General features: G+C 48.4%; 1 protein-coding gene across 2 annotated transcripts; it reads left to right on the top strand.

Annotated features, from left to right (window-relative positions):
• The first annotated feature begins 322 nt into the window (after positions 1 to 322).
• On the top strand, positions 323 to 20,928 carry RAB7A (RAB7A, member RAS oncogene family). 2 transcript variants are annotated; one of them, XM_027640849.1, is made up of 6 exons: positions 323 to 433; positions 16,498 to 16,558; positions 17,640 to 17,766; positions 18,536 to 18,754; positions 19,287 to 19,415; positions 19,577 to 20,928. In XM_027640849.1, the coding sequence occupies exons 2-6, from the start codon at positions 16,506 to 16,508 to the stop codon at positions 19,670 to 19,672; spliced, it is 624 nt and encodes a 207-aa protein (XP_027496650.1). In that variant the 5' UTR covers positions 323 to 433; positions 16,498 to 16,505; the 3' UTR covers positions 19,673 to 20,928. The 2 variants fall into 2 exon arrangements, with proteins under 2 accessions (XP_027496650.1, XP_027496651.1); XM_027640850.1 differs by lacking the exon at positions 323 to 433 and adding an exon at positions 1,086 to 1,106.
• Positions 20,929 to 24,302: the final 3,374 nt, after the last annotated feature.

Raw genomic sequence — 24,302 nt, 5'->3', positions numbered from 1 at the left:
GCTGCTATTTCTTCAACACCTTCCAGAGAAGACCAAAGGACAGATTCGCGCCCTTGTGTCCCCATCTTTTATTTCGGAAAGCGTGAAGGTTTCCCCAGCCCCTTCCTGCTCCCCTCCGCCCGGGGCGTGGTGTTCGCTGCCCTCGGGCGATCGGAGGCCGCGGAGGAGGCAGGTTCCCTCTGGACAGCACTATAAACATTTATTTCGCAGTGAGCACAGCGACGGGCTCCGGCGGGGCCCGCGCCCCGCACAGGGCGCGAGATGGCGGGCGGGCCGCGCGGTCACGTGTGGCGGGCGGCGGTGACGGCGCGGCCCCGTGATCGGAAGCCGGCGGGGAGGCGGAAGCGGGCGCGGGGGGCGGCGGGGCCCATTAAAGCGGACGAGGCGGGCGGGGGGCAGCGATCGGGCCGGGCCGCGGCAGCAGCAGCACCAGGTGAGCCCGCGGGGACCGGGTGGGATGGGGGAGCCCTGCACGGCTTCCCCGGCGATGGGGGGGCAGAGGCGGCTCCGCCCCGGGCGGGGGGCGCCGCTGGTGGCCCCTCCCCGGCCCCGGCGGGGCGGTGGCGCGGTCTCGGCGCTGTCTCGGCGCTGTCTCGGTGCTCCCGGCGGGCTCCGCACCACGGCCCGGCCCGTTTGCCTCCACCTACACCGAGCTCCCCGGGGCTGGGCCTGGCGCGCCCCCGGGACAATGCAGGGGGGTCTCCCCGGGAAGCGGCCCCTCCCCGCGGGCCTCTCCCGGGATGCGCGTTTCGCCAGCGCTTTGTGGAGCCTCCTCTGCCTGATGGGCTCGCGGAGGCCCGAGCGGTGCCTCCCGGGGAGGGAGCGCATTGTCTGAGCCGTGCGGTGCTGCCGTAGCTCCTCGCGGAGCCCGGGGAGGCTTTGGGGGGGCGCTGGGCCGGGGCGGTGAAATGCTGCTCTGGGGGTCGGTGGGTGTCGCTTTTAGGATGAGCCGGCGGCCCTGGGAGCGATTAATGTGACCGAGCAGGCGGCCGAGGGGACTGGCAGTTATTGCGAAAGTGGCTGTTGGTGCGTGTAAAGCCTGAGTCAGTCCGGAGAAGTATTGGAGTGGATGCTGGAAGTGCTTTTGGCTGTGAGTGTATAAGAAGGTAAATTAAGTGGTAGTTGCGTTATTAGTCTCCAGGTATATATAGACAAATAATTATGGAAATGCCTAATGGTTGTGCTGAGGACAACTACCCTATCCTCCCTGTAAATAGAGGGATTATTTTAGTAGTGAAAAGGCTGTCTTAATCCGAAGAGAGGTAACCTCAGCATCCAAATGAATATGTCTTGCCTAGTGTCTCCAAACCTTTTGAGTCGAAGCTGGAATCCTCCCTGAAAACTAAAAATATTTGCTGATAAACAGTGCTGTTGTGATATGTGTGTATGAGGTTTTTGTATGTAAACTGAGAACACATGACGGAACAAAGTCCTCCCAGCTGTAAGCAAGCTGTTCTTTGTTTGACACTTGCCAATATGGAAACCTTAAAGCTTTCAGCATTTGCCACTGGCTGGCCAGCTCTGGCCTATGGCTAACACTTTGTATATCCGTGTGGGAACTGTGGCTGGGGGAAGTGGAGAGTTCTCTTTTTAGGGGAGTGGTACATAACCAGCTATGCCATGGTATTTGGCTGGCTATGACTTGAAGGCTGTGGTGGTACCGGTATTGTGTGATGGGAGCTGCATCCTGGCTGTGCTTCCAGTGGAGCCAGGCTGCTGGAGTCAACATACTCTGCTCTCTCAGGAGCTGAATTTGAGGTTAAAGTGGGTGGAGTCATTTGAATATTCCCTGTTAAATAATCAGGGCTCCCTTGCTGTACTTACTCAGGAAGAACAAGTATACTTGTCTCTCCCCCTCCCCCTTGTGACTCCCAACAGCTGACTGAACACATGACTGGCCCTCCATGCACTAATGAGTGGACCCACCATGCCTGGCCGGAGTCCTCAGAATTAGAGCAGCTCTAATACTGTTACTTTCAATCACTGCCTTAGTTTTTTTTTTCCTTTGTGTTGCTGTTAATACTTTACTTCTGGTGTAGAAAAGCTGTGAGATGGGGTTAATCTGACCTCTCAATAAGGAAAACTTCTAAAATCCAATAGTGGTTTCTTGCTCTCCCAGGCTGCAGTGAGAAGTATAACTGATAAGATGCACAGCAGTAGCTACGTTTAACTTTCTTCTTTCCTCTGATGTCATTCAGTGGTCCCTGTCCTCAAATACCCTAATGATAGTTCAGCACAGGATCACAGAATGTCCTGAGTTAGAAAGGTCTCACAAGGATCATCAAGTTCAGTTCTTAGTCCTGTACAGGACAACCCCAGCAATCCCACCATGTGCCTGAGAGTGTTGTCCAAACACTTCTTGAGCTCTGGTAGCCTTGGTGCTGTGACCATTTTCCTGAGGAGCGTGTTCCAGTGCCCAATCACCCTCTGGGTGAAGAACCTTTTCCCAGTATCCAACCTAAGCCCCCCCGATACAGCTTCACGCTCTTCCCTCGGGTTCTGTCACTGGTCACCAGGGGAGAAGAGATGGAGAACGTGGCACCCCAAGAGTTGTACCTTGAAGGTGCCAAGCTAAGAATTTAAATAACTGTGTAGCAGACGCTGCACTACAGCCATCCTGACCCTCCTGCCAAAGCCAGGGAATCAAACTCTTTGAGTAGCACAGACATGTTACGACACTGAATCCTTAACTGAAAGTGGAAAATGTACAAACTCTGCTCTGAAGTGACCTGGGAATATACTGCTTTGTTTGGTTTACTACCCAAAATGAGTGCTTGAGGGCAGGAGGGTTCTCAGATTCAATTTCTGCAGCACCTCCCTAAAGCTCCTGTTGTAAGACTCTTGTGTTGGAAGGTCGTGTGAATTACCTGTTGGAGCAAATCTCTGGCAAAGCTTGTCCTTGAGGAAACATGACAATTACAATCAATCCATCTGTGCAAAACTATAAATAACTCTGTTTCTAACATGTATGGGATTTTGGTCTGACTTGTATGTGAAAATGAGACTAGTTTATGCAGAACTTAACATTTGGCTGTAAACAAAATTGCCTATGCTTGATTAGGGTGTGTTTTTAAATGCTGCATCGTGAGACTGCCTGGCAAACCCTAGCTTGAGAATAAGAGCTATGAAATAGGGTGCTTGGATGTTTGCATTCTCTAAAACTGGTGGCTGATAAGGGCTCACAGGTACTTACTGGTGCCTGTCCCTGTTGTTATAATACAGCAATTTCTTCAGTAACTGAAGTAAATTGGGCGTTTGATAAACAACTACAGAACCCTCACCTTGCGTGCTGCAATGTTCCATTATGTCTTCTGGACTTCTCAGCTGTGACCTGACCTACTCTTGAGCCCTTGTTACTAGGGCCTGATGGACCTACGAATTTTTTGCAGAGCTGCAGTGTAGTTTAAAGCTTGTTGCCTCAACAGAAGGTAGTCCAGGTAAGACTTCACCTAGATGCTGAACTTGGCTGGGCACAAGCTGCCTGGGTGCTGCTTGTCTGACAGCAATCTTGCGTCCTTCAGATACTAAAGTGCTTCATACTTGCACAGCATTGTCTTGATAATTGCAGTTTAATTGCCTGATGAGTTAGAGTTGAGTTGGCTTCCCCCTGCAGCTTCCTAAAACGATCCTTTGTAGTTGCTGTATAACAGTCTGCCTTCAGAAGTAGTTGTGAGAGGAGATTGTGAGGATAAAAGGGTCACACTCTGCAGCAACAACCCAAACGGGAGCTGTGCATCTCAGAACTGAATTAGGTGTGGCTAATTAATCGAATGACAATAGTTAATATACCATGTTCCGTTCTGCAGTTACTGGCTCTGTTGAAGATCCTCTTTCTCTTTAAATGCACCTTGAATAAAACTTGCGAATGAATGCCCAAGGTCAGTGACTGCACATGTGCTGCTCAGAAATAGCAGGTGGTGAAGGGATACCCCTCTGTCACATGGCTGGTCTCTGCCTTCCAGCGTGCTTGTTGCTTTTGCTCTCTGTTCGTGGGGATGCAGCTCCCGAGCCCAGCGTGCTGCTGCATTTTCTGCTCGGTGGAGATCTGCCGTGGTGATGTCATTGTTGCTGTGAGCGCTGTTCCTGCGAGGCTGCTCCTCCTCTCCGGTGCCAGCAACCAGCACTCCGTCCATGGGGGAAGCTTTGTCAACACTGCTGTTGCTATCTCATGGTCAGTGACCCTGGTGAGGGAAGCAAGCTCATCAAGGCCACTGGAGTGTGTTGATTTGCAGCTGATCTTGAATAGCCTTGACTTCTCCTGCTGGGAAACCTGTTTTTGAGGCCATGGCTGTCTTTACAGGGCAGTGAAACTTCAGGAGGGGTGCACTGCCTTTGAGATGGGGTTGAAGCGTAAGCTTGTGGCACAGATTTCTATTTGTATAATTTAAAGGTGCTGATGTAGTGAGTGATTTACTCATACCTTTCCACAGCCATTTAAAATGCCAACTTAAGGTGACTAATTGTATGTAACTGTACTTGCAGGAGTTTCAAGCAGGAATTGCTAAATGAAATCAAGTAGATCCTTTTAATGTCAATTAAAAAACCCTTGTATTTTTTGGAGTCTGTTCTGTGTCACTTCATACTGTAACTTTGGTCAGTTGACAGACAGGCTGGACCAGTGAAGTGTGGTGGACAAAAGTGAAGGCCAGCAGCTGGAGCTGCCTGTGGAGCCAACCTGCCTGGAGTATCTGGACCTTGGTTTCTGGGGCTACCAATTTATCTAACAAATCTGTGCTGAGGCCTTGATCTCTTTCCAGCTGGAAGCAGAATCCTCTTGAAAGTAACCTGCTTAGTGCTTGTCTCCCTCAAGTGGGCTGAGTCACTCAGCTCCCAGACATGGATAATGATATCTGGAGTCCAAACTGGCACAGTGGTGCCAGTGTCTCAGGCATGAGCAGTGAGATGGTTCTGAGGCATGCCTGGGCCTGACCTCTCCCTCTGTCTAACAAGAAGATGTCATTTGCCATCAGAGCTGTCTTAATCTTGCCATGCAAGTGAGGTTTTTATTTGCCCTTTGTGGAGCTTCATCAAGAGAATAGCTGAAGTGATAAAGCATTGATCTGTGCAGGAGGTATGAGGGTATGAAGTATGAGTGTGAAACTGAGTATCCATAGTAGGAATTCCTTGTTAGGCACTGACTCAGCTGTCATGGCAAGCTACCTGTTAAGACTCTCATCCTGGGACTGGTACTGAAATACTTGTCCATCCTGCTCTGCAGACTGTATTAGCATAGTAAGAGGTATTGAGTGTGTGTAGGATCAAGAGTTCTGCTTGCAGATCAAGGTGTAGTTCTTAGATTACAACCTGTCCCTAGAGGAAGCTTCCTCTCTAGAAGATTCATTACTTGAGAACAGGACCTTCTGGAAGGAGGAGTAAGGTTTTTGCCATTAGTGTTGATCTTGTACTTCCCTACATCTGCTTGTCTGGCAGTAGGATCTCCCATCAGTATTTGTCCCTTCTCTTCTATTAAGCTTCTCATGCTACAAGAGAGACAATATTCACTCTTGGATCTGAATGTCAGGTGTAAGTTACAGGGTCTGGCAGGCCTCCCGAGGGCCGTTGTTTGACTTGGTCAAAGTCTCCTTCCAGTCACTTGTTTCCTTCCAGGCCTCTAGGAACTGTGGCAGCTAACAGCCAGGAGTGGATAACCAGGGCTTGTTTACCACTGCCAAGGTCCAAGACCTGTGCTTTGCTTACCACTGCAAAAGTTATCTAACACCTCCTATTTATGTTTCTGAAACCGAAAGCATGACAAGAATGTGTGAAAACTTAGGAGGCTGTAGTCAAAACTAGAAATTAATCTGAGCACTTGAAAAATACTGTCAGATACGGTAAAGATCTAACAACTCAACTGTTTCTGAGTGGCGTGGCTGACTTGCAATATTGTGAATTCGATAGTCTTATCTTGTGGAAATGCAGATTAAAAGCCAGCTGCCCCTGGCACTGTGCTTGGTTTACAGAAAGCAATGGGGGAATTGTCAGTGGGGACGTGAGAACCATGCTGGGCCCTTGGTATTTGTGTCGGGCTTACTGAAACTGTTGGGTGGCTCTGTGCCAAAAGGCTGACAGACAGGACTGTATAAACTGGGCTGTATGAGCACTGTAGCTCTGCTCCAGTTTAAGATTTGTCCTGCTGATGGGAAAGCTGTCCACCAAGGAGGCTGTTCTGGTGGAGGCAAGGCAACATGGAAGCTGTGCTGGTGTAGTGCAGTGCTTTGCGTAGGCAAGGCCCTTAGTCAAGACACATGGCTTGTTGCCTAGTGTCTCCCAGCAGCCAGCAATGTGCTCTACTCTCCTCCCACATCCTGAGATTGTCTCCCCCAGGGCAGAATAGGGGAAGTTGAGCTTGCTCTGATAAAGGGGGAGGGGTGTTAAAGCAAGCATGCCTGTTCTTGTAACAGCTTGATCCTTGGGGAAAATCTGCTGGGAACTACCTGAAAGCCTGTAGGATTTACAGGGGAACTGCTTCCTCTGGGAAGATAGGGGCACAGCAATATTAATCCTTGACTGACATGACCTTGAGCCTCCAGGAGAAGGGTAGCTGAAGATCTTGAGACACTTGCTATCAGTCTGGCTCTGTATGTCTGCCCATTCCTGGGAGGAAGATATCCTGTGGAGTAAGGGTCCTTTAGGTGCTGGAGGAACTGGTGGACTAAAACTTCGTGACTGGAAACATCCATCTTTCATTGAAGCTTGTGGATGTGGCTTTCTCACAGAGCTGTCTTTCCTGTAAGCTGGAGACTGCTGCTTCAGCAGGTCTGGCTTTCTCTCTGGGAGTCCTGGTCTTCTTACTGTGTGGCATTGACTCCAAGAGGAACTTCTTGCACTCCTGTCCTGCCACAGCTGCAGTCTCCCAATACCTGCTACACCTGTGGAGATGGTGATCATCTCCAGGTTCCTGAGAAGCAAAGTGTTCCACCTAGAGTGACTGCCCAGCATAGCTGGCTACATCCCTGGGGGCATTGTCTGCACTCCCTTCCCTCCCTCCCTTTGGCTCAGGGCGTTTATCACCTGGGAGATCCTACATGTGCTCCTGTGATCTTAGGCTAAGCAGTCTGGGTGAAGTAGTGTTCCTGTAGACAGCAAAAAATTACCTCCAGACCTTTCCCAGTGTTCCTAAGTGCACTGGTGGTTTGATTGAACACAGAGAAACATCTGCCATGGTACTGTAAGGAAATGCATCTTCATGCTTGTTTTGCTCCTACTTTCAAACCACATAGCCAGATCAATGTGATACCTTCTCAAGAGAACATGACTGTTGTGATGCCTAAACCAGTAGAGATCAGCTTTTGGCACCAGGGACTGGGGCTAGTCCTACATAGTTTGGACTTTTCTAGGGTAGAGTCACAATTCATTATGGCAGCAAGAAATTTGTTTAGTTCCACAGCTAATATTTAAATATTGTGCAGGCATAGAACAACTCTGATCTGGAGAAATGCCAGGAGGTGTAACAGGGTTGTGAATCAGTGAGGCTTGGACTGAAGAGCTTGGCTTCGAGAACTTGGGCTTTGAGCCTGACTGATCATATGCATCAGTGCCTCTGAGGAATGCAGTGCTTTCCAAATCTCAACCCTGAGGGAGCCATAGCTGAGCTGAGACCTCAGGCAGGGCAGACCCTTTCTCATGTGCAAGTCCTGTGATTCCACTGCAGACATGGCTCCTACTGGTGGCATTGCTTCTGCCTTCCCTGTGTCACCTGGACTCCTTGGCATGTCCTCTTTCAGTGACCTTCAAGTCCTTGTCCACATCAGGGATGTATGATAGTCTTCAGCTGGGTGTTGAGGGTGTGTTTGGGGCAAGCTAAAACCTTACTGCCACTGAAAGGAGCGTCTTACCCAGCGCTGGCTCTGGAGCTTCCTTGGTTGCACCAAGAGGCTATTCTGCTCAAAGCTGTTCCAGAGTTTCTGCTTCCCAGCTGGATTTCCTGCATATTTCCCCAAGATGCATGTTGCCCCATCATTCTCTCTCTTTAGCACTGAGCTGTTTTAAGAGCATGTTGTCCATGAACAGCAGCAGAGTGAGTAGGCCTGATGTCATCTCCACCTGGGAGCTGCCTCACAGACCACGTCAGTCGGCTTTTAGCACCGTGTCACACCAGTTTGGTGCTCATTTTGAAGCAGACAGTGAGCAGAACTTGAAGCCATGTGGCTGAGCTACAGCTGATGGCGGCTGCTGCTGCTGCTGGTTCCTGAGCTTTGTTTGGTTCTAGAGCAGCTTCTCCAGGACTGGAGGCTGTAACTCCACCCTCAAAATGAGTTGGAAACTTACTGCAGACAGCTGTAGTCTAAAAAGCCAATTCCTCTGGGGTACTGAAACATGTTTTAAGATTCTATTTTGATCTGAGCTAGTGTGTTAGCAGGCATCTAAAGCTCTAGGCTGTTCTTCAAGCAAGTGAAGCTTTTGGCTTAGGACTCTCAGATGAGAGTGGGATATACTGGACAGCATACCTACACCTGACAGCTTGCAATATAATGTTTTACACAAGGTATCAAAAATTAATTTGTAGCTGATGCTCCCAGCTCCCTGAACAGAGGTAATTTCTGCCTCACAGGGCTGGCTGGGAAAGGTACCAACTGGACAGAAGCCTGCTCTTGGTGGAGCTGCAGTAAGGAGCAGGCAGCTGAGCTGCTCCTCCTGAGCAGGGAACGATGAGCTGTGCTTGAGCTCTTGGCTGGGTACCAGCAGGACAGAATATGTTGGTTAGAACAGCATCATAAATGTGTGGGGAGGAAGGAGGTGGAAGTTTTGAGATGCTACTGATACAGCAGCAGCTAGAGTGTACCCTTTGGTGAAGCTGTCACAGGAATATCTTGCCAGCTGCTTTTGGTGTGGGCTTCACTGGAGTTGACTGCTGCTCTGTGGTACATCAGCAAGGCCTGGGGGCACCTCTGAAGCACCTCTGAGTGAGTGTATGGACTGTAGGAGCCCATTGCCCTAAAAAACAACCCATTTACAGAGAGCAGTTCTTGCAAGTTGTCAACCTGAATGACAAGATGTTCTTAATTTCCTTTTTAGCCAGCATGTGTCCCCACTAAGTGTGAGGCTTTCCTCAATGGATTCTTCCGGTGAGCTGGGGAAGCTGAGCTACTTGTAGACCTGTCATGGGAGTGGAAGAGAGTACTGTCCTGCTTGTGCTGCCTCTGTCAATGCAAGATTCAACCTGCTGTTATAAATTCTGTGCTTCTGTAGTAGTCCTTGGTGTGAGGATGCTGGGCATGTGCTCCACTTGTATAGCGCTCGAGTGTGGTAAGGAAAATATGCAGGCTCTGTAGCAGTCAAAAAAAAAGTAATTCAAAGGCAGCCTTATTTCTAGTTTCTTCCTTGAAGGCAGCTTGACTCCTCTTAAGCCATGTTGATATGAGATAATAGGCCCTGCTGATTGACCTCTGGCTAATGCTGAGCTTCTGCCCAACTGAAAAAAAGCAGGACTTCTGTTCTGCTCCTGGGCTGTTGTGTCACTCTCAGGAGAGTGCAAGTCAGATGTTGAAGGTTGATAATCTAATGGTCTCAAGTACTTGTGTTGAACTGCTCATGCTGTTACTTGTAGCTTTGTGTACTTCTGTTACTTATAGTAGACACAATGTCTTTGTGACCAGCTAGTAGGAAACATGATGATGATGTTAAATTGTAATTGGTAAAGCTGTTCAGCCCCGCCTTGGGCTCCTGCTCCAGTTGGAGGTTGAGGCTTCAGTTCAAAGGATGTCTGGACCACTTGGACACTATAACCAGGAACTGTAATCCTGGTCAACTAATGGCAATCATAGGCTATCTGCCTTTCCTCAGGATGAGGCCTTGCATTTTCAGAGTAGCCGAATTGGAGCAAATTCCTGTGTCTACTCAAACCTTAACTAAACCATGGCAGGGTACAGTGTGACCATAGGGCAAGTGATGTGTGCTTGGTTGTCTAAGAACAGGATAAGCATTCAGTGACCATCTTATTTCAGTGGCTGAAGATCTAAGCAGAAATAACCCCTTGAGGTCCCAAACATGCTAGGGAACTTGCTGCTTCTGAGAGGGAACTGGTTCAGTCTGACTGAGCTGGTCCTGAATAATTTTTCCAGCTTCGGTTTCCTTGAAGAAATGCAGAACCCTTGCGGGGGGGGAAGGGAGGGATTAAAAATAGTTCTCTGGTGTAGTACAGAGACATACTGCTCTGCAGCCTCCCCCATGCAAGAGAACAGTGAGTAGAGGTGCTGTTTCTGTGTCAAAAGTGCACTTAGCTGCATTTTAGGGCACTTTTTCTGCTTTTCAGGGCAGAAGGTTCTTCCAGTATTCAGGTTTGCCTGTCTTCTGCTCAGTCTGGTCACTGTGGTGAGCCCACTGTCATGTGTGCCCTAATGGAGACCTGATCTATCCAGATCACCTTGTCCATGGTGGGTGTTTTAGCTGAAGGTCCTGTGATACAGTGGAGAAGTGAACGCTCTGCTTATCAGCCACAGCACCCAGAACTGGCCTGCAGTGCTTCAGCTTCAAATAGGCCTTTTTGTGGAACACCTGCTTACTCTTTTGCTGTCTGCTGGGTCAGGGGAGCAGCAGTAGGTGCCTCACTGTTTAGCTCTGCTTAGTCCTTGCTCACCCACTGCTTTGTGCTTTCTTGGCACGGTGTTGAATATTCCTGGCAGAGGACACAAGGCAAGAGGTGCAGTCCAACAGCCTTGCTTCAGCATTCAGCTGGCTTCTAGTGGAAGGTGCAGATGGCAACCTGATAGATGTAGGACCAGAGAATTCCTGGTCAAATATCCCAGTTCTTCCAATCTCTTTAAATATGTTAGGATTGTGACTTGAACTGATAAGGGTATGCTACTGCTTAGGAAGCTCCATGGAGGTAAGAATCCCCCCAAGGCTGGATGATTTCTAAAACTGTGCATGAGCAACCTACAGTGTTCTCCTGCAAGGCCTACTTCTATTAAAGGGTAGTTAATCTAAGGTCTGGTCAATGCAAGCTCCTACTGTTCTTTGCTTGTACCAACCTGATTAATATTAAAATGCCTGCATTGTGACTTGACACATGTAAAAATCTCTAAGGAATCCTTAACCATCCATTTCTGCTTTGAGTTAAAGCAGCTGTCTTAATATAGCAAGTAAAAGGACAGTTGCAATGTACTCTGAAGAAACAAGGGAAACCTAATTAGACTTGGCATAGGCTTTATTTGCTCTTGCATCTGTGATGCTGTAGCACTATGAAGCTTCATAGGACAGTTTTTTTGACTCTTCCTTTCCTGTCAGGTAAGACAGTGACACTTGCAGGTCAGGTGTTATAGGTTCTCCCTTGCTGCTCCTGCAGGTGAGCCTTACAAAGGTTATAACAGAACTGCAGAAGAGAGTGTGCTGTACCAGCTTAATTTCATGAGGGTCAGCATATTATTAATGGCTTGTTTGCTTAGAGGATTGGCATTAAAAGTCAAGTGGAAGGACTCCTCTCCTGTACTGGAGACAGCTGTGTCATTCCTTTGGCACCAGTTAGACCAGGAGGAGGAATGATGCTGACTGGTCTCCTGGCTGATGTGAAGTGTCTGGTGGCTCCTGAGCAGAGCTAGCTGGGTGTGCTGCTGGCAGGCTGTGGTCTGAGCAGTCATGCAGGTGATCTCGCTGCAGGAGACTTCACACAGTGTAAAACACAACTGATGTCTTGGATCAATCTTAACAAACAGGTTTTTCTTCATGGTACCTCTGAAAAAGGAAGTGTTTGTTCAGAAATGCTCCTGGGACTGGATGAGAGTCCCGTGTGAGCTCACACACTGCCCTCTGAAGGGCATGTGTGCCTCTGACAGGGTGCTGCTCCGGAATAATTATATCAAATACCATAAAGACAGACAAGCTGCATTATATAGTGCAAAATAGTCTTAATGCTGAGTCAGTGGGATCCCAACTCAACTCAAGCCAAGCTCCTTCTTTGCAGGAGCATGGGGGAAACCCTGCACAACCAACATCTCAGCTTACCTCAGTAATTTACCTCAGTAATTTAGTGTTTCTTGCAGGTATGACTGGAGAAACTCCTCATCTGAACTAACTACTCCTTCAGGTATTCAAACCTGCTTCTTCTGTTAGCTAACACTGTATTCTTCTTGGTCTTCCATAGCTGATTTTGTACTAGCAAGGTTCATCAGAAATGAGATCTGTGTAGCTTAGAGCATGTGTGTGGGCTCCATTTCTGGGACACAGGCAGTAGTGACTAATGCCATGTAATGTGAGGAAAAACAGCCTGTGTTAACAAGAGAATATCATAAATTGCCTCTGACTTCATGTGAGCAAATCTGAGTACTGAACCTGGCTCAAGGTTGGTTGGTTGCACCTTATTCTATAGACACAGCAGCTGTAATCAGAATTGACTGAGGTATTTCTGAACTTACTTACACTGTAATGTGTGGAAACATTCTCTGCCACAAAGATGTTGTGTTTGCTGTTAGCTTAGTATGAGCTGAAGTCATCTAAGTCTTTTGCATCATGTTAAGACTGTAGTAAGACTTCAATTACAGGACTTTCAGAGAGCACTGGTGTCTTGCACTTAGAGTACCTCAGTTTGTTAAAAACACTTGTGTCTGTAAGCAAACATTGGAGGAGACATATCCTGCCCTTGGAGTGGTTTGACCCTTTAGGTTGCTTCCTAAGAAACCCTTTTTAAGGTAAGGAAGGGTGTATTCAATCCATCTAAACTGAGGACCTCACTAGGACCAGTCAGATGTCTGTTCAGCACAAACAGACAAACAGCTGCTTTGAAGCTGCTGTTGGAGACCTGCTCAGCCACACAGAGCATGGTGAGGATGAGGGAACTAGCAGAGATGCTGCTGTAAAGAGCAGCTCTACTGCTTACACTTAGAGGGGTCTCCTTCTATAGGAAGGCTCCAGGAGCTCAAACACTGGTACTTTCTCCAGGACCTGGAGATGTGTTCTCTTCTTGTATTAGGTCTTTTTATACCTTCAATGAGAAGATTAATAAGAGGGCTTGGCCTATCAACTGGCTGAGTTTCAAGGCAGCATCAGTCAAGCCTAGTAGAACAGGGGTGTAAAACTGGGCAATGTCCACTGCTGGCCCCTGATGGGGCTGGAATTCCTCACTGTCATATGGCCCAAACCAAATACCAAGCTGAGGCAGCTCCTTCTGTGCTCTGGCTCACATCCGTTGCATCACCTGGATGGAAGCTGTGTCTCACCTGACCGGTGCTGGTGAGGCTGACAGCCCTTCACTGCTGGGCAACCCATCAGCTGTGACAGGGAGGCAGAGTCAGCTCTGACTCAGACCAACTTCCTATGTCTGCAGGTGGCTGCTCAGCTGAGTTGCTTCCAAGGTAATGAGTCCTGACAGAGCAGTTTTCCCTCCCTTCTCAGTGGGACTTCAGGCTGTGTTGAACTTGGGTGATAAGCATCCAGTGAGATTTAGTGTTGCAATTTAGGGCTCTGCAAATCTCTCCCTAAGCGAGAGAACTAATGCTAGCTGGTCCAAAGCTGCTTTGACTACCAGGAGGCAGTGAGCTGCAGCAGCCAGTGGCAAGTGATACTGAAAACACTCCGAGAAAAATAGAAGCAGTGCCCAGGAGCATGCTGGGTTCTGGCACAGGCACTTCAGGGTGAGTTGTTTTCCTCTGTCCTGAGGAAATCAGGTGACTCACACTGGATCTGAACCTATACAGATGTTTTTCATGACAGTTCAGTGTACACAGCTGTCTCTAGGCTGCTTCAAAGCTCTGCTCACTCCTTGCTCCACCTGAGCTGATTGTGCTGAAGTCTCTGGCTTGGCTGGTGCAAATGTCACTTGTGTTATGTGGTTTGCAGACACAGGAGGTGCAGGCTGCTTGAAGGAGCTTCTGTGGTCTGTTCTCCCCCTGGCTGTAGGGGAGACAAGACACAGAGTGTGGATCTTGGCAAGAGCAGAAGGAGGACTAAATGTTGGTGTTGTTGACAACTTTCAGCTGATTCTGTCTTGGCTTGTATTGCTGGGCTGCCAGTTGGATCAGTGAGCAATGCAGTCCCTTGGAAAAGAGAGGTGTTTACACTTGGAGGAACTATCCTGTACAGACTCTCTGGTATCTGTTAACACCCACCTAAGGGTAGCATGAGCCCTGTGGGTGACCTGGCACTGCTACTCCCTCAACAGCCCCTGGCTGTTATGTCCTCAGCAGTGTTTCCCATCTAGATATATTACCAGATGCATGAGGGCTACAAGGATGTCATGAGGTTATGCAGGGAGAAAGCCAAAAGTGCAAAAACTGAACTAGAACTTAATCTGGCTACTGCTGTACAGGACAATAAAAAGTGTTTCTGTACATTAGCAACAAAAGGAGAGCTAAGGGGAATCCCCATACTTTATTAGATGTGGAGGGCAACAGTGACAAAGGATGAGGAAAAGCCTGCTATATGTCATAGACATCTTGAATCTTGGGGTCAGTTTTGGGCTACTCACTGCAAATCATGCATTGAGGTGCTGAGTGCTGTCCAGAGAAGGGCAACAGAGCTGGGGAAGGGGCTGGAGCACGGATTTGACAAGGAGCACCTGAGGGAATTGAGGTTGTTTAGTCTAGAGAAAAGGAGGCTCAGGGGGGAGCTTATGGCTCTACAACTCCTTGAAAAGAGATTGTAGCCGGGTGGGAGTCGATCTCTTCTTCCAGTTAACAAGTGATGGGACAAGAGGAAATGGCCTCATGTTGCTCCAGGGGAGATTTAGATTGGACATGAGGGAAAATTTCTTCACCAAAAGCACTGTCAAGCACTGAAACAGGCTGTCCAGGGCAGTGGTGGAATCACTGTTCCTGGGGGTGCTTAAAAGCTCTGTAGATGTGGCACTGAGGGACATGGGTTAGTGGTGGCTTGACAGGTTAGTGCTGGGTTAACGGTTGGGGTTAATGATCTTAGAGGTCTTTTCCAACCTAAATGATTCTGTGACTGTGAGGTGAGTGCAGTCCAACAAGGTGTAGTTGTAAGTGCACCACTACTACAGTGTCTGCAGGAGTGCTCCTTCAGCTTCTGCAACTTTCATGGATAGCAAAAGCTAAAACAGTTCATGTTTTTTAACCCTCAAAGCTTGAGATGATTAAGATCTTTTTCAACTGGGCTGCATCTAGTAAGAGGCTTTTACAGCTTGGAGCATGTTACCTCCTGTAATAGTGGGCTGAAGTGGGTGCAGTTCCTCAGCAGATTAGGCTGTTGTGTATCCCAGGAAGCACATAGGACCCAGCTGCTTAGAAGACACAAATTCCCTGTTGTAGAAGTGAAGGCTTCCTTAGCTGTGAAAGTCAGGAATAGCTCCCGAAGAGTTATGTGGAGGAGTTGTGTGGTGCAGTGAATGTGGTGTAGCAGGATGGGAATTTTAGGGTAATCAAGTCCCCACGTAAGGGCTCAATACCTGAAGCCTGTTGTCAAGGGTCTTTGAAGTCAAATAGCACATCTATCAACATCTTCTGGCTCCTCTGAGAAAGCCAAGGAGTCCTTGTGTTGTGGACCAGGTCACCACCAAACCAGAGTCTGTGATCTGATCAAACCTGAGCACCTAAGAGTGGTTTGTCCCACTGTCTTCCTAGAGGTGTGGAGTAGGAAAGTTGTACTCAGCCACTAATGGCAAGACCTGGAACTTGCTCTCACTGTGCTAAAGCATATCCAGAAGTGTATTCAGGCCTGCTGCAGCTCATGTACTTGTAGCTGCTTCAGTGCCCTGAAGGAGACCTGGGAGCAAGTAAGTGTGGAACTCTGAAGCTCAGCTCTCTTGCTAATTGGACGGACTGTTATTGGCCTGTTTGGAGCCACCTGCCTGTAAAGTGGACTGGAATCATGGCAGGGTACAACTGAACAAACAACTCATCTCACAGAGCAGTAGGCAGAATGTTGAGGCTTGTCACTGTAACCTTGTCCTTCCATGGAAGGTGGGGTGGCAGCAGTCAGCTTTGTGTGCCCACAGCAAAGCCACGGAGTCTGGTGTCAGTTTGCTTTGTAATTCACCTGTTAAACGGGCCTGTGTGGCTGTTGGGGCTGCTTAACCACAGCATGTCATTGGGATTCAGTACTTTCACAAAGCACAGCTGCTAGACAAAGCTGTCATACTTTTTTCTTATTTTTTGCTGGGAGACTAGTCAACAACATAAAAAAGCTTGAGTGTGGCATTAGACGTGTCTGCTTACATCTCACTTCCTGGCCTGTGTAAGAATTAGCCTGTGTAAGGAGCTGATATGATTTGTTGCACTGCCTCCTGCACGGCAAGGGAGAAGACCTGGGCTAGTTTATCCACCAAATGACCTGGAAATAGGATCCAGAAAGATCTTGGTACTGTAAAGGACAAGTGCTTGGCTCATCTACCTCTTAGTATTAAATTGCCCCTACTGGTCTGGCATGGCCCTACCTGTGAACTGGGCAGATACCTGGTTAGTGTAGCCTTGAATTGGAGTCTGGTTTCAGGAGTGCTGTCACTGGCTCCTTGCTGGGAATCAGGTTTCTCAGACTCCAAACTCGCTGCTTTCTTCCTTGAGGAATATCATGCTAATGGTTTCTGATGGAATTGTTCTTCCTTTCTAGTGTGAAAGATGACTTCTAGGAAGAAAGTGTTACTGAAAGTCATCATCCTTGGAGACTCTGGGTAAGTAGAGGAGCCTTTAAGCTGCTAATCTGTATCTGGCTAGAGCAGTGCTCTTGACTAGTGGCAGCCTGCATGCACTGTAAGAAACCAGCAGTGCAGGGAGGAGAGATTTTACAGCCTCAGATAGCTGTGTTACCTTACAGGTTTAAGAACTCTTTACTATCCTCTGTCCTGAATGTGTCCCTGCAGTTTAATATCTTGAAGTCCTGCCACAATATTAAATGGGGGAAATGTGATGGACCAACCACTCCAGTAGCAGAACTGAATAGCCTTTCTGCAGGAACATGTGCTGTTGGAAAGAGTATTTCACTTAACTGAAGAAAAAAATATCACTAGTAAGCAATCTTAGGTGGCTTCCTAAAATTCTGCCTCTGTCAGAGACACAGTCTATACTGAGCCATCTGCTTTGCCTCCCTGGCCTGGCTAGAGCCTGCCCCTTGGAGTGAGAGGCTTTGCTCTGTGCTGTCAGCAAGGAGCCTGCTCTGCTGTCACAGGTTACTTGCTGTGCAGGCTGTAACTTGATTCCTATGACATAAGGCTTATTTATACCACTGTGCCCAGCAAGCTGTTGTTCAGGGAGTGTTTCTCAGCCACAGAGAGGGCATGTGAGCCTCTAAGCTGACTCTCTGGGGAGGATCTCCACCTCTGGGTGTCTAGCAGATGTGTATGTGAGATCTGAGATTGTTCCTCCACCTCCTTCTGCAGAGCTGAAGATACTGTTTCTGATGGGTTTCTCAGAGGCACAGTCTTCCAAAATTGCCTTCATGGTCATAATGCGATGCCTGCTCCTTGCCAAGGGAGCAGATTAGTGGCGGGGAAACGAGGTTTCTCAAGATGTAATCCTTTGTATCCTTTGGTAGCTAATGCTCTTACTCAGCATGGTGGCCCAGCATCTATTGGTGTGAACCCTTCTTGCAGCAGTGGGTGTATTTTCCCTGGTTGAAAGGCCAGGAGGCTGTGGAAAGCAAAGGGCACTGGGATGTTCTGTTGAGGGTGGTTAATGCAAACGTTGTTGTAGAAACAGCCTATCAAGTTTGTTTGTTTGGTTTTTTTTGGTGTGTGTGTGTGTGTTTCTGTACAGGGTGGGAAAGACATCACTCATGAACCAGTATGTGAACAAGAAATTCAGTAACCAGTACAAGGCTACGATAGGCGCAGACTTCCTGACAAAAGAGGTGATGGTGGATGACAGGCTAGTGACAATGCAGGTAAGGAGGGACCCTGCTCCCTGCTGCAAGGGGTGCCTGGCTGCCTAGACCCCACTTGTGTGGAAGCATCTGCTCTGGTGTAGTCCATACTGGTGTAGGACTCAGTGTACTGTGTGTGGACCCCGTTTGCACTGAACTTTCCTTGGCCACAGGTGCTTCTGGGCTTCTCTAATAATTTGTGCATGGGCTGAACAAGAGAGGGCAAAGATTAGTTTGGGCTCAGCTAAGATCAGCTTTGCCAGGCCCAGTTTAAAAAGCAGGGTTTGATACTGTAAACTAGATCTTGCTATAAAGATTTACTTCCCTGGTGTTTAAGAACTGGAAAGGCTGGGAAAGGACTCCTAAGTCAAGTCAACTGTTTGTGTTGCCCCAAGTCCTGTGGGGGTAGTGTTAACCTGCCAGCCTGCTTATGTCTCTGGTTAGGTGAGGCTTTCATCTCTCCATGGTGAGACTGCAAGGCAGCAAAAGCCCTGTTGGAGCCCAGGTGCACCCAAGCACTGCAGGCAGGTCACCTGCTCACCCTAATACCCAAGTCCTGCTTGCCCAGAACAAGGATATATCCCTGGCTGAGGCTGAACACTAAAAGGGTCAACTATCTTTAGAAGATGTTTCTGGCTCTTGATGCTTAGTGCCTACAGAAATTCCCAAGCCTTCGGGTGCTGCTGGCTGGGGACAGTATGTGCCTGGTGGGGAGTTTTGGAATTAATGTCCTAATTGCAGACTGACTGTCAGAGTAGAGCTGGCTTATCTGCCCTCTCTTTTGCTCCAGATATGGGATACAGCAGGCCAAGAGCGGTTTCAGTCTCTGGGAGTTGCCTTCTACAGGGGAGCAGACTGCTGTGTGCTGGTGTTTGATGTCACGGCCCCCAACACATTCAAAACCCTAGACAGCTGGAGGGACGAATTCCTCATTCAGGCCAGTCCAAGGGATCCTGAGAACTTTCCTTTTGTTGTGCTGGGAAACAAGATTGACCTAGAAAACAGACAAGTGAGTACTGGGACTTAACTAACCTCCTCTTAAGAAATCGCTGAAGTGGGAGACCTTGTGGGAATGTGGGAGGGCTCTCTGGGAAGCAGGAGTGGGAGGTGCCTGAGTGTGGCTCAGATGTTGTCTGCTACTGGAGAAGGGTTTCTCCTGCCTGGAGAGGTCAGACCCCTGGGCACAGCATGCTCCTGCCCACTGGTGGAAGGATTGCAGCAGCTTCCTGGGGAGATGCAAGGAGAGGAGCTGCTTCTCCTCCCCCAGATGTGCTGAGAAGCTCTTAAAGGAGAAAGCCAGTGCTCTGTGGGTGCTGGAGCAGGCTGTGCCCTGTGGTCTCATCTCCCTCAGCCACAGTGCTCCTTGCCCTGGGGCTGGGTGTGTCTGGTGGTGGGCACTGGTCTCCTGTGTTCTGTATCAGGGCTGTGGCTTTGAGGTCAGAGCTGCTCAGGTTGGATATGAGGGGTCTCTGCCCTTGTCCTGGAAATAAAACCCCTTCCTGTGCAGCAGAAGGTGGTGATGCTGCTCTCTGTCCACCCAGGTCACCACAAAACGGGCGCAAGCCTGGTGCTACAGTAAAAACAACATCCCCTACTTTGAAACCAGTGCCAAGGAGGCCATTAATGTGGAACAAGCTTTCCAGACGATTGCACGAAATGCACTTAAACAGGTAGGGAGAGAGCCGGTGGGTGGCCCTGCGCTGGTCCTGCCTGCAGAGCTCGCCTGCCGTGGGCAGCCTGGGGCTCAGCCTTTCCCTGCCAAGAATGACTCCTTGCATGCTCGGAGCTGCCTGCAGAGCTGTGGCACTGACTCCTCCTTCTTTCCCACCAGGAAACCGAAGTGGAGCTTTACAATGAATTCCCCGAACCCATCAAACTAGACAAGACTGACCGAGCAAAGGCTTCTGCGGAGAGCTGCAGCTGCTGAGGGGAGAGGGAGGGGTTGAGCACAGTCCTTCACAAACGAATATCACACTTAGGCCTTCAAACACACAGCCCCTCTTCTGTGTTTAAAATGAAATTTAAAAAAAAAAAAATTGCATCTCCAGCTGCCAAAATCCACCCATCTCCCATGAGCGTCTGAGTCCTGCACTTCAGAGCTCACGTTCCCACACCATCCACATCACACTTCATGGTAACAGACCTTTCTCTTAGTTTAAAATGGAAACTCTTATGTATGTTTGGAACTGAATCTAATTCCGGGTGTCCAATGGAGAGAAACTGTTTACAGGTAATCTGTGTAACAAGTTACATACATTTTTAACTGTCTCGTGTTTTCCCCTGTGAAGGCTGCAACTGGAAAGGCTGATTACCCATAGTTCATTGCAAGCTCAGCACTCAGTCTGACTAGGTTGAGTTTTGTATGTATCTCTGTTAATGCTTGTTACTTTTAACTAATCAGATCTTTTTACAGTATCCATGTATTATGTAATGCTTCTTTAGGAAAAATCTTATAGTACATGTTAATATATGCAACCAATTAAAAATGTATAAATTAGTGTAAAATTCCTGAATTACATGTTCAAGTACTGAAACACAGGTTGTGTAGAAAGTGAGGAGGACACTTGTGACCTGCAGTGTGCTAGCAACACAGAGTCCAGATAGAGGCAGTATTCTGTACAGTAGAGATGAACTATGTAAGCCTTCTTGTTTTGAGGCCAAAAAGGCTTCATCTTCTGGAAAAATCTGTCTGGCTTCCTTGTATCTAAATTCTCAGATTCGCCTAACAGCATTGATATGCACACTGGATTATTGGATTTAAAATTAAATACAGCTATGAAATGACCTCATTTGTTCACCTCCCCTACTGCTTAACTCCTAACATCCTGGAGCGAGCGTGAGGAGCCAGAGCTGAGGTGTCCCTGTGGCTCTTTGTGCTGTGGAAGGAGCTCCTCTCCTACCTGGGGTGTGGTAGCTGTTTCTTGATGAATGACCTGGACTATGAATCTTCCCTTTCTTCTTACTGACTGCTAATCTGGATTTTTGGTATGGAAAAACTTGGCAATCTAGTCCCTTTCCTCTCTTCCTTTCTTCCTGGTATTTGTTCTTGCGTTCGTAGCTTGCTTAAATGGAGCCCTTCTACCTGTTTTCCAGAGGTCTACATTCTAGTACGTAGGCTGAGCTCTTATGTAAAGAGACAAACATGATGCCAATAAACTTAACAAGAACAAACCTTCTTGTTTACTCCTGTTTCTGACTCTCTTTTTTTCCTTCACTAACATGCTTTCTTTCCTCTGTCTCTAGTTGCCATTGTAGCCAGCCAGTGCCTGCTAATTGAAGGATATTTGTGCTTCTTACTTACTATAAAGTTTGTACCTTTCAGATTGGTTTTTGTGAGTGGGGTGAGCTGGCCCTGCTTGCTTGGTTGGCTGGGGAACTAGGAGGGGGGTTACCCCTCTGCTTCTCTGGAAGCTGCTTGCAGGGCCAGGAATGGTGCTGGATCAGGTCCCTCCTCCATGAGCACAGTCCTTCAGCCCTGTCCCAAGTACATGAAAGCCTCTGTAGCAGGGGGGCAAGGAGGGCAGTGCTGTAAAAGCTCTTGCTGCCCTCCTCTGGGAGGGGATAGTGAGAAGAGCAGGCTAAGCCCTTCCAGCTCACCAGCAAGGCTGCCCTGGGGAACCTTGGAGTGTACCCTCCCAGGCCCTTCCTTGGTTAAACCTTTAATTTCTCAAGGCTGGGCATGACCCTCTGCTTGCACTCATGAATGCTGAGCTGAGTCCTGTACCCAGAGGAAGATGGAAAACAAAGTTTAGAGAAATGAGGGCAGTTATTTCAAGAACCTTCTAACAGTCTTTGTGCTCCATATCCTATTTTATGGCTTTGTCCTATCACACTTTTCTCACTTGACTGGGCTTTTGCTGTCCACATCAATTTTGAATAACTCTGTGATTGCAACGTGTCCTGGTGCGACTCTTCTGTCTGCTTCTTTTGAAAGACTTGGACCTTCTGCTCATCTCCATTTAAAGCAGTGTTCTGCACTTGATTTCTCTGGATACAGTTCTCATGTGGAGAAGGCAAAGCTGGGGGAGGGGGAGCAATAACCATGAAGTTTTGGGAAAAGGGAATGGTCTGAACTCTTCACCTACCTCTGCCTGCTTTAGCTTTGGGTGGTGGAGCTGAGGCTGAGCCCTTAAGAGACCCTGTGTTTAATGCCTTTCCAATCAAATAAACTAGCACTGACCCAAGGCAGAGTCCTCCAGAGGAGGTAGGGCTGTGGAGCTCCTTGCCACAGGATGTTACAGATTCTAAATGAGACGGAGGATTCCATTTGCCACTTACAGATCAATGTTTTTACAGGTGGGAATACACACAAGTGTACAAAAACCAGTGCCTGAGGCAAGCACTGTGGGAATTGGTGCCCTGCTGTTACGCTCAGGGCTGATGGTGTCACAGATGGGGACTCATGTTCCTGCAAGAATTGCTCCTCATCACTGTGGTCTGGAGAATCCTGGGACTGGAGAAGCTGGCTGGACAGACTGTCCTTGCAGGGTAACAGTGCACTTAAAACCACTCCCTGCATCAATGGGGCCTCGTGGCTTTTACTTCTCTGCTGACCTTTTTGTCTGAGGAGTTGCTGGTGCAATGACCACGTGTGCAAGGGTGACTTGCTGCTGGGTGAATCCCAGAGGAAACCTGGTCCTGGAAGAGGCTGAGCTGTTCAATGGTTCATGGAAGCAGCTCAGCTCGAGGGCAGGAGGGAGAGACCAAAAGAAGGAGTGTGGCTGGGTAAGGGTTGGTTCCCCAGTCCACACCAAGTGCAACAGGCAAAGCTACACCCAGCCCTGAGTTTGCAGGGTGGGGGAAGCCGTGTGAGGTCACGGCAGGGCAGGTGGCGAGTCTGGCGGCTGCGGCTGCTCTGCCAAGGGCCGGAGCCGTTGGGGAGGCAGCTGTGTTTTGTGAGATGCTGGTGCAAATATGAAAGTTGGGGAATCACACAACCACATCTGTGCTGCAGGGGCTGTGGGGGGAGAGCAGCGTCAAAGGAATTAAAGGCCAACTGCCGTCGCTGGCACGTGGGAAGCAGCACGGAGACACCGACCTGCGAGGCCCGGGGTGGGAAAGATCAGTGCATGCCTTGGCAGTGCCAGCAGGCTGGGCTTTGGTACTGGACATGTCCTGTGCTGCAGCCTGCCCTGACCCTACAGCAGGAGCCCTTCTGCCATAGCTGCTGCGGGCAGGCAGAGTGCCAGCCCCATCCCCGCACACCTGGAGCCCCAAACAGCTGACACCACACCAGCCTGCCCTGCCCCAACACCCAGGTGTGCAGGGACCCCTGCCTGGCACACCCCTTGGGGTGCTCGGAGGGAAGTGTGTGGTATAAACACAAAAACACGTTCAGGATTCTATGGGTACACAAAGTGTTTTTAGCTAAACACTGGCACGTACGAGGTTTGTATTCTCAGAACACACAGAGGCAGGAATATGTGTATGTATTTATTTATCAGGACACGTCTTTTGCGAGCTGGAGAGCAAAACAGCAAGGAAGTGCAAACAAGACAGCACAGACAGAGTTGTGTGTGTGTATTGCTGTATTACACAGACACGTCTCCCAAGGCTCAGAGACAGAGCACAACTGAGCTTGGTTACAGTTTTCTGTTTATGAGACACACGTGGTGGCAGCCTTACCCATGTACATACAGCAGCATAAAGTATTTCTTTCTTCATATACCTATATATTCAGAGAATGAGAAAAAATTATCTCACACAGACACATGGCTACCCTCATATCCATTTTATTTATATTTTTATATAAAAACATTTAAATATATATGAAGAGAGAGAGATGATCAAACAGACACATTTTAAATTATTTTATATGCTTTGTGTGTGTGCATGTGTGCTTTTTTTCTTTGTCTACACACATTTTTCTTCTACATGCTTATGTGTGTGTGTTTTATATATATTTACATTTTTTAATATAGTTATGTATCATTTCTATATTTCTGTCTGGTTTATATAGAAAAGGGTCGTTTACATGCAGGTGTAGTTTAGCTATTTTTGTAGTTCTTTGAGAAAGAGGAGGGGGAGGGAGGTGAGGACAAAATGAAAGAAAATGCAGAGTCATAAATAAATATTTAAATAAATTGGATGTAGAGGTGGATATGGGGGGGTACTTGTGTGTGAGTCAGGAGAGGGGAATGACTGGCTCCTTGTGCTTGCTTTCCATATACACACATACAGGCAGTCAGAATATATGTCAAGATCAATACATGCACACACACACACACACACACACACACACACAATCATAGAATCAACCGGGTTGGAAAAGACCTCCGAGATCATCAAGTCCAACCCTTGATCCAACACCCCCGTGGTTCCCAGACCATGGCACTGATGCCACATCCACTCTCATCTTAAAAACCTCCAGGGACGGAGAATCCACCACTTCCCTGGGCAGCCCATTCCAATGTCTGATCATTCTTTCCGTAAAAAATTTCTTCCTAATATCCAACCTAAACCTCCCCTGGCACAGTTTAAGGCCGTGCCCTCTTGTCCTACTGCTGGTGGCCTGGGAGAAGAGACCAATGCCCACCTGGCTACACACCTCCCCAGCT

This window comes from Corapipo altera, unplaced genomic scaffold (genome assembly GCF_003945725.1).
Source record: "Corapipo altera isolate COAL_440 unplaced genomic scaffold, ASM394572v1 55, whole genome shotgun sequence".
Lineage (NCBI taxonomy): Eukaryota > Metazoa > Chordata > Aves > Passeriformes > Pipridae > Corapipo > Corapipo altera.
Note: the sequence above shows the minus strand (reverse complement) of the source record. Positions and strands in the feature narration are given on the sequence as shown.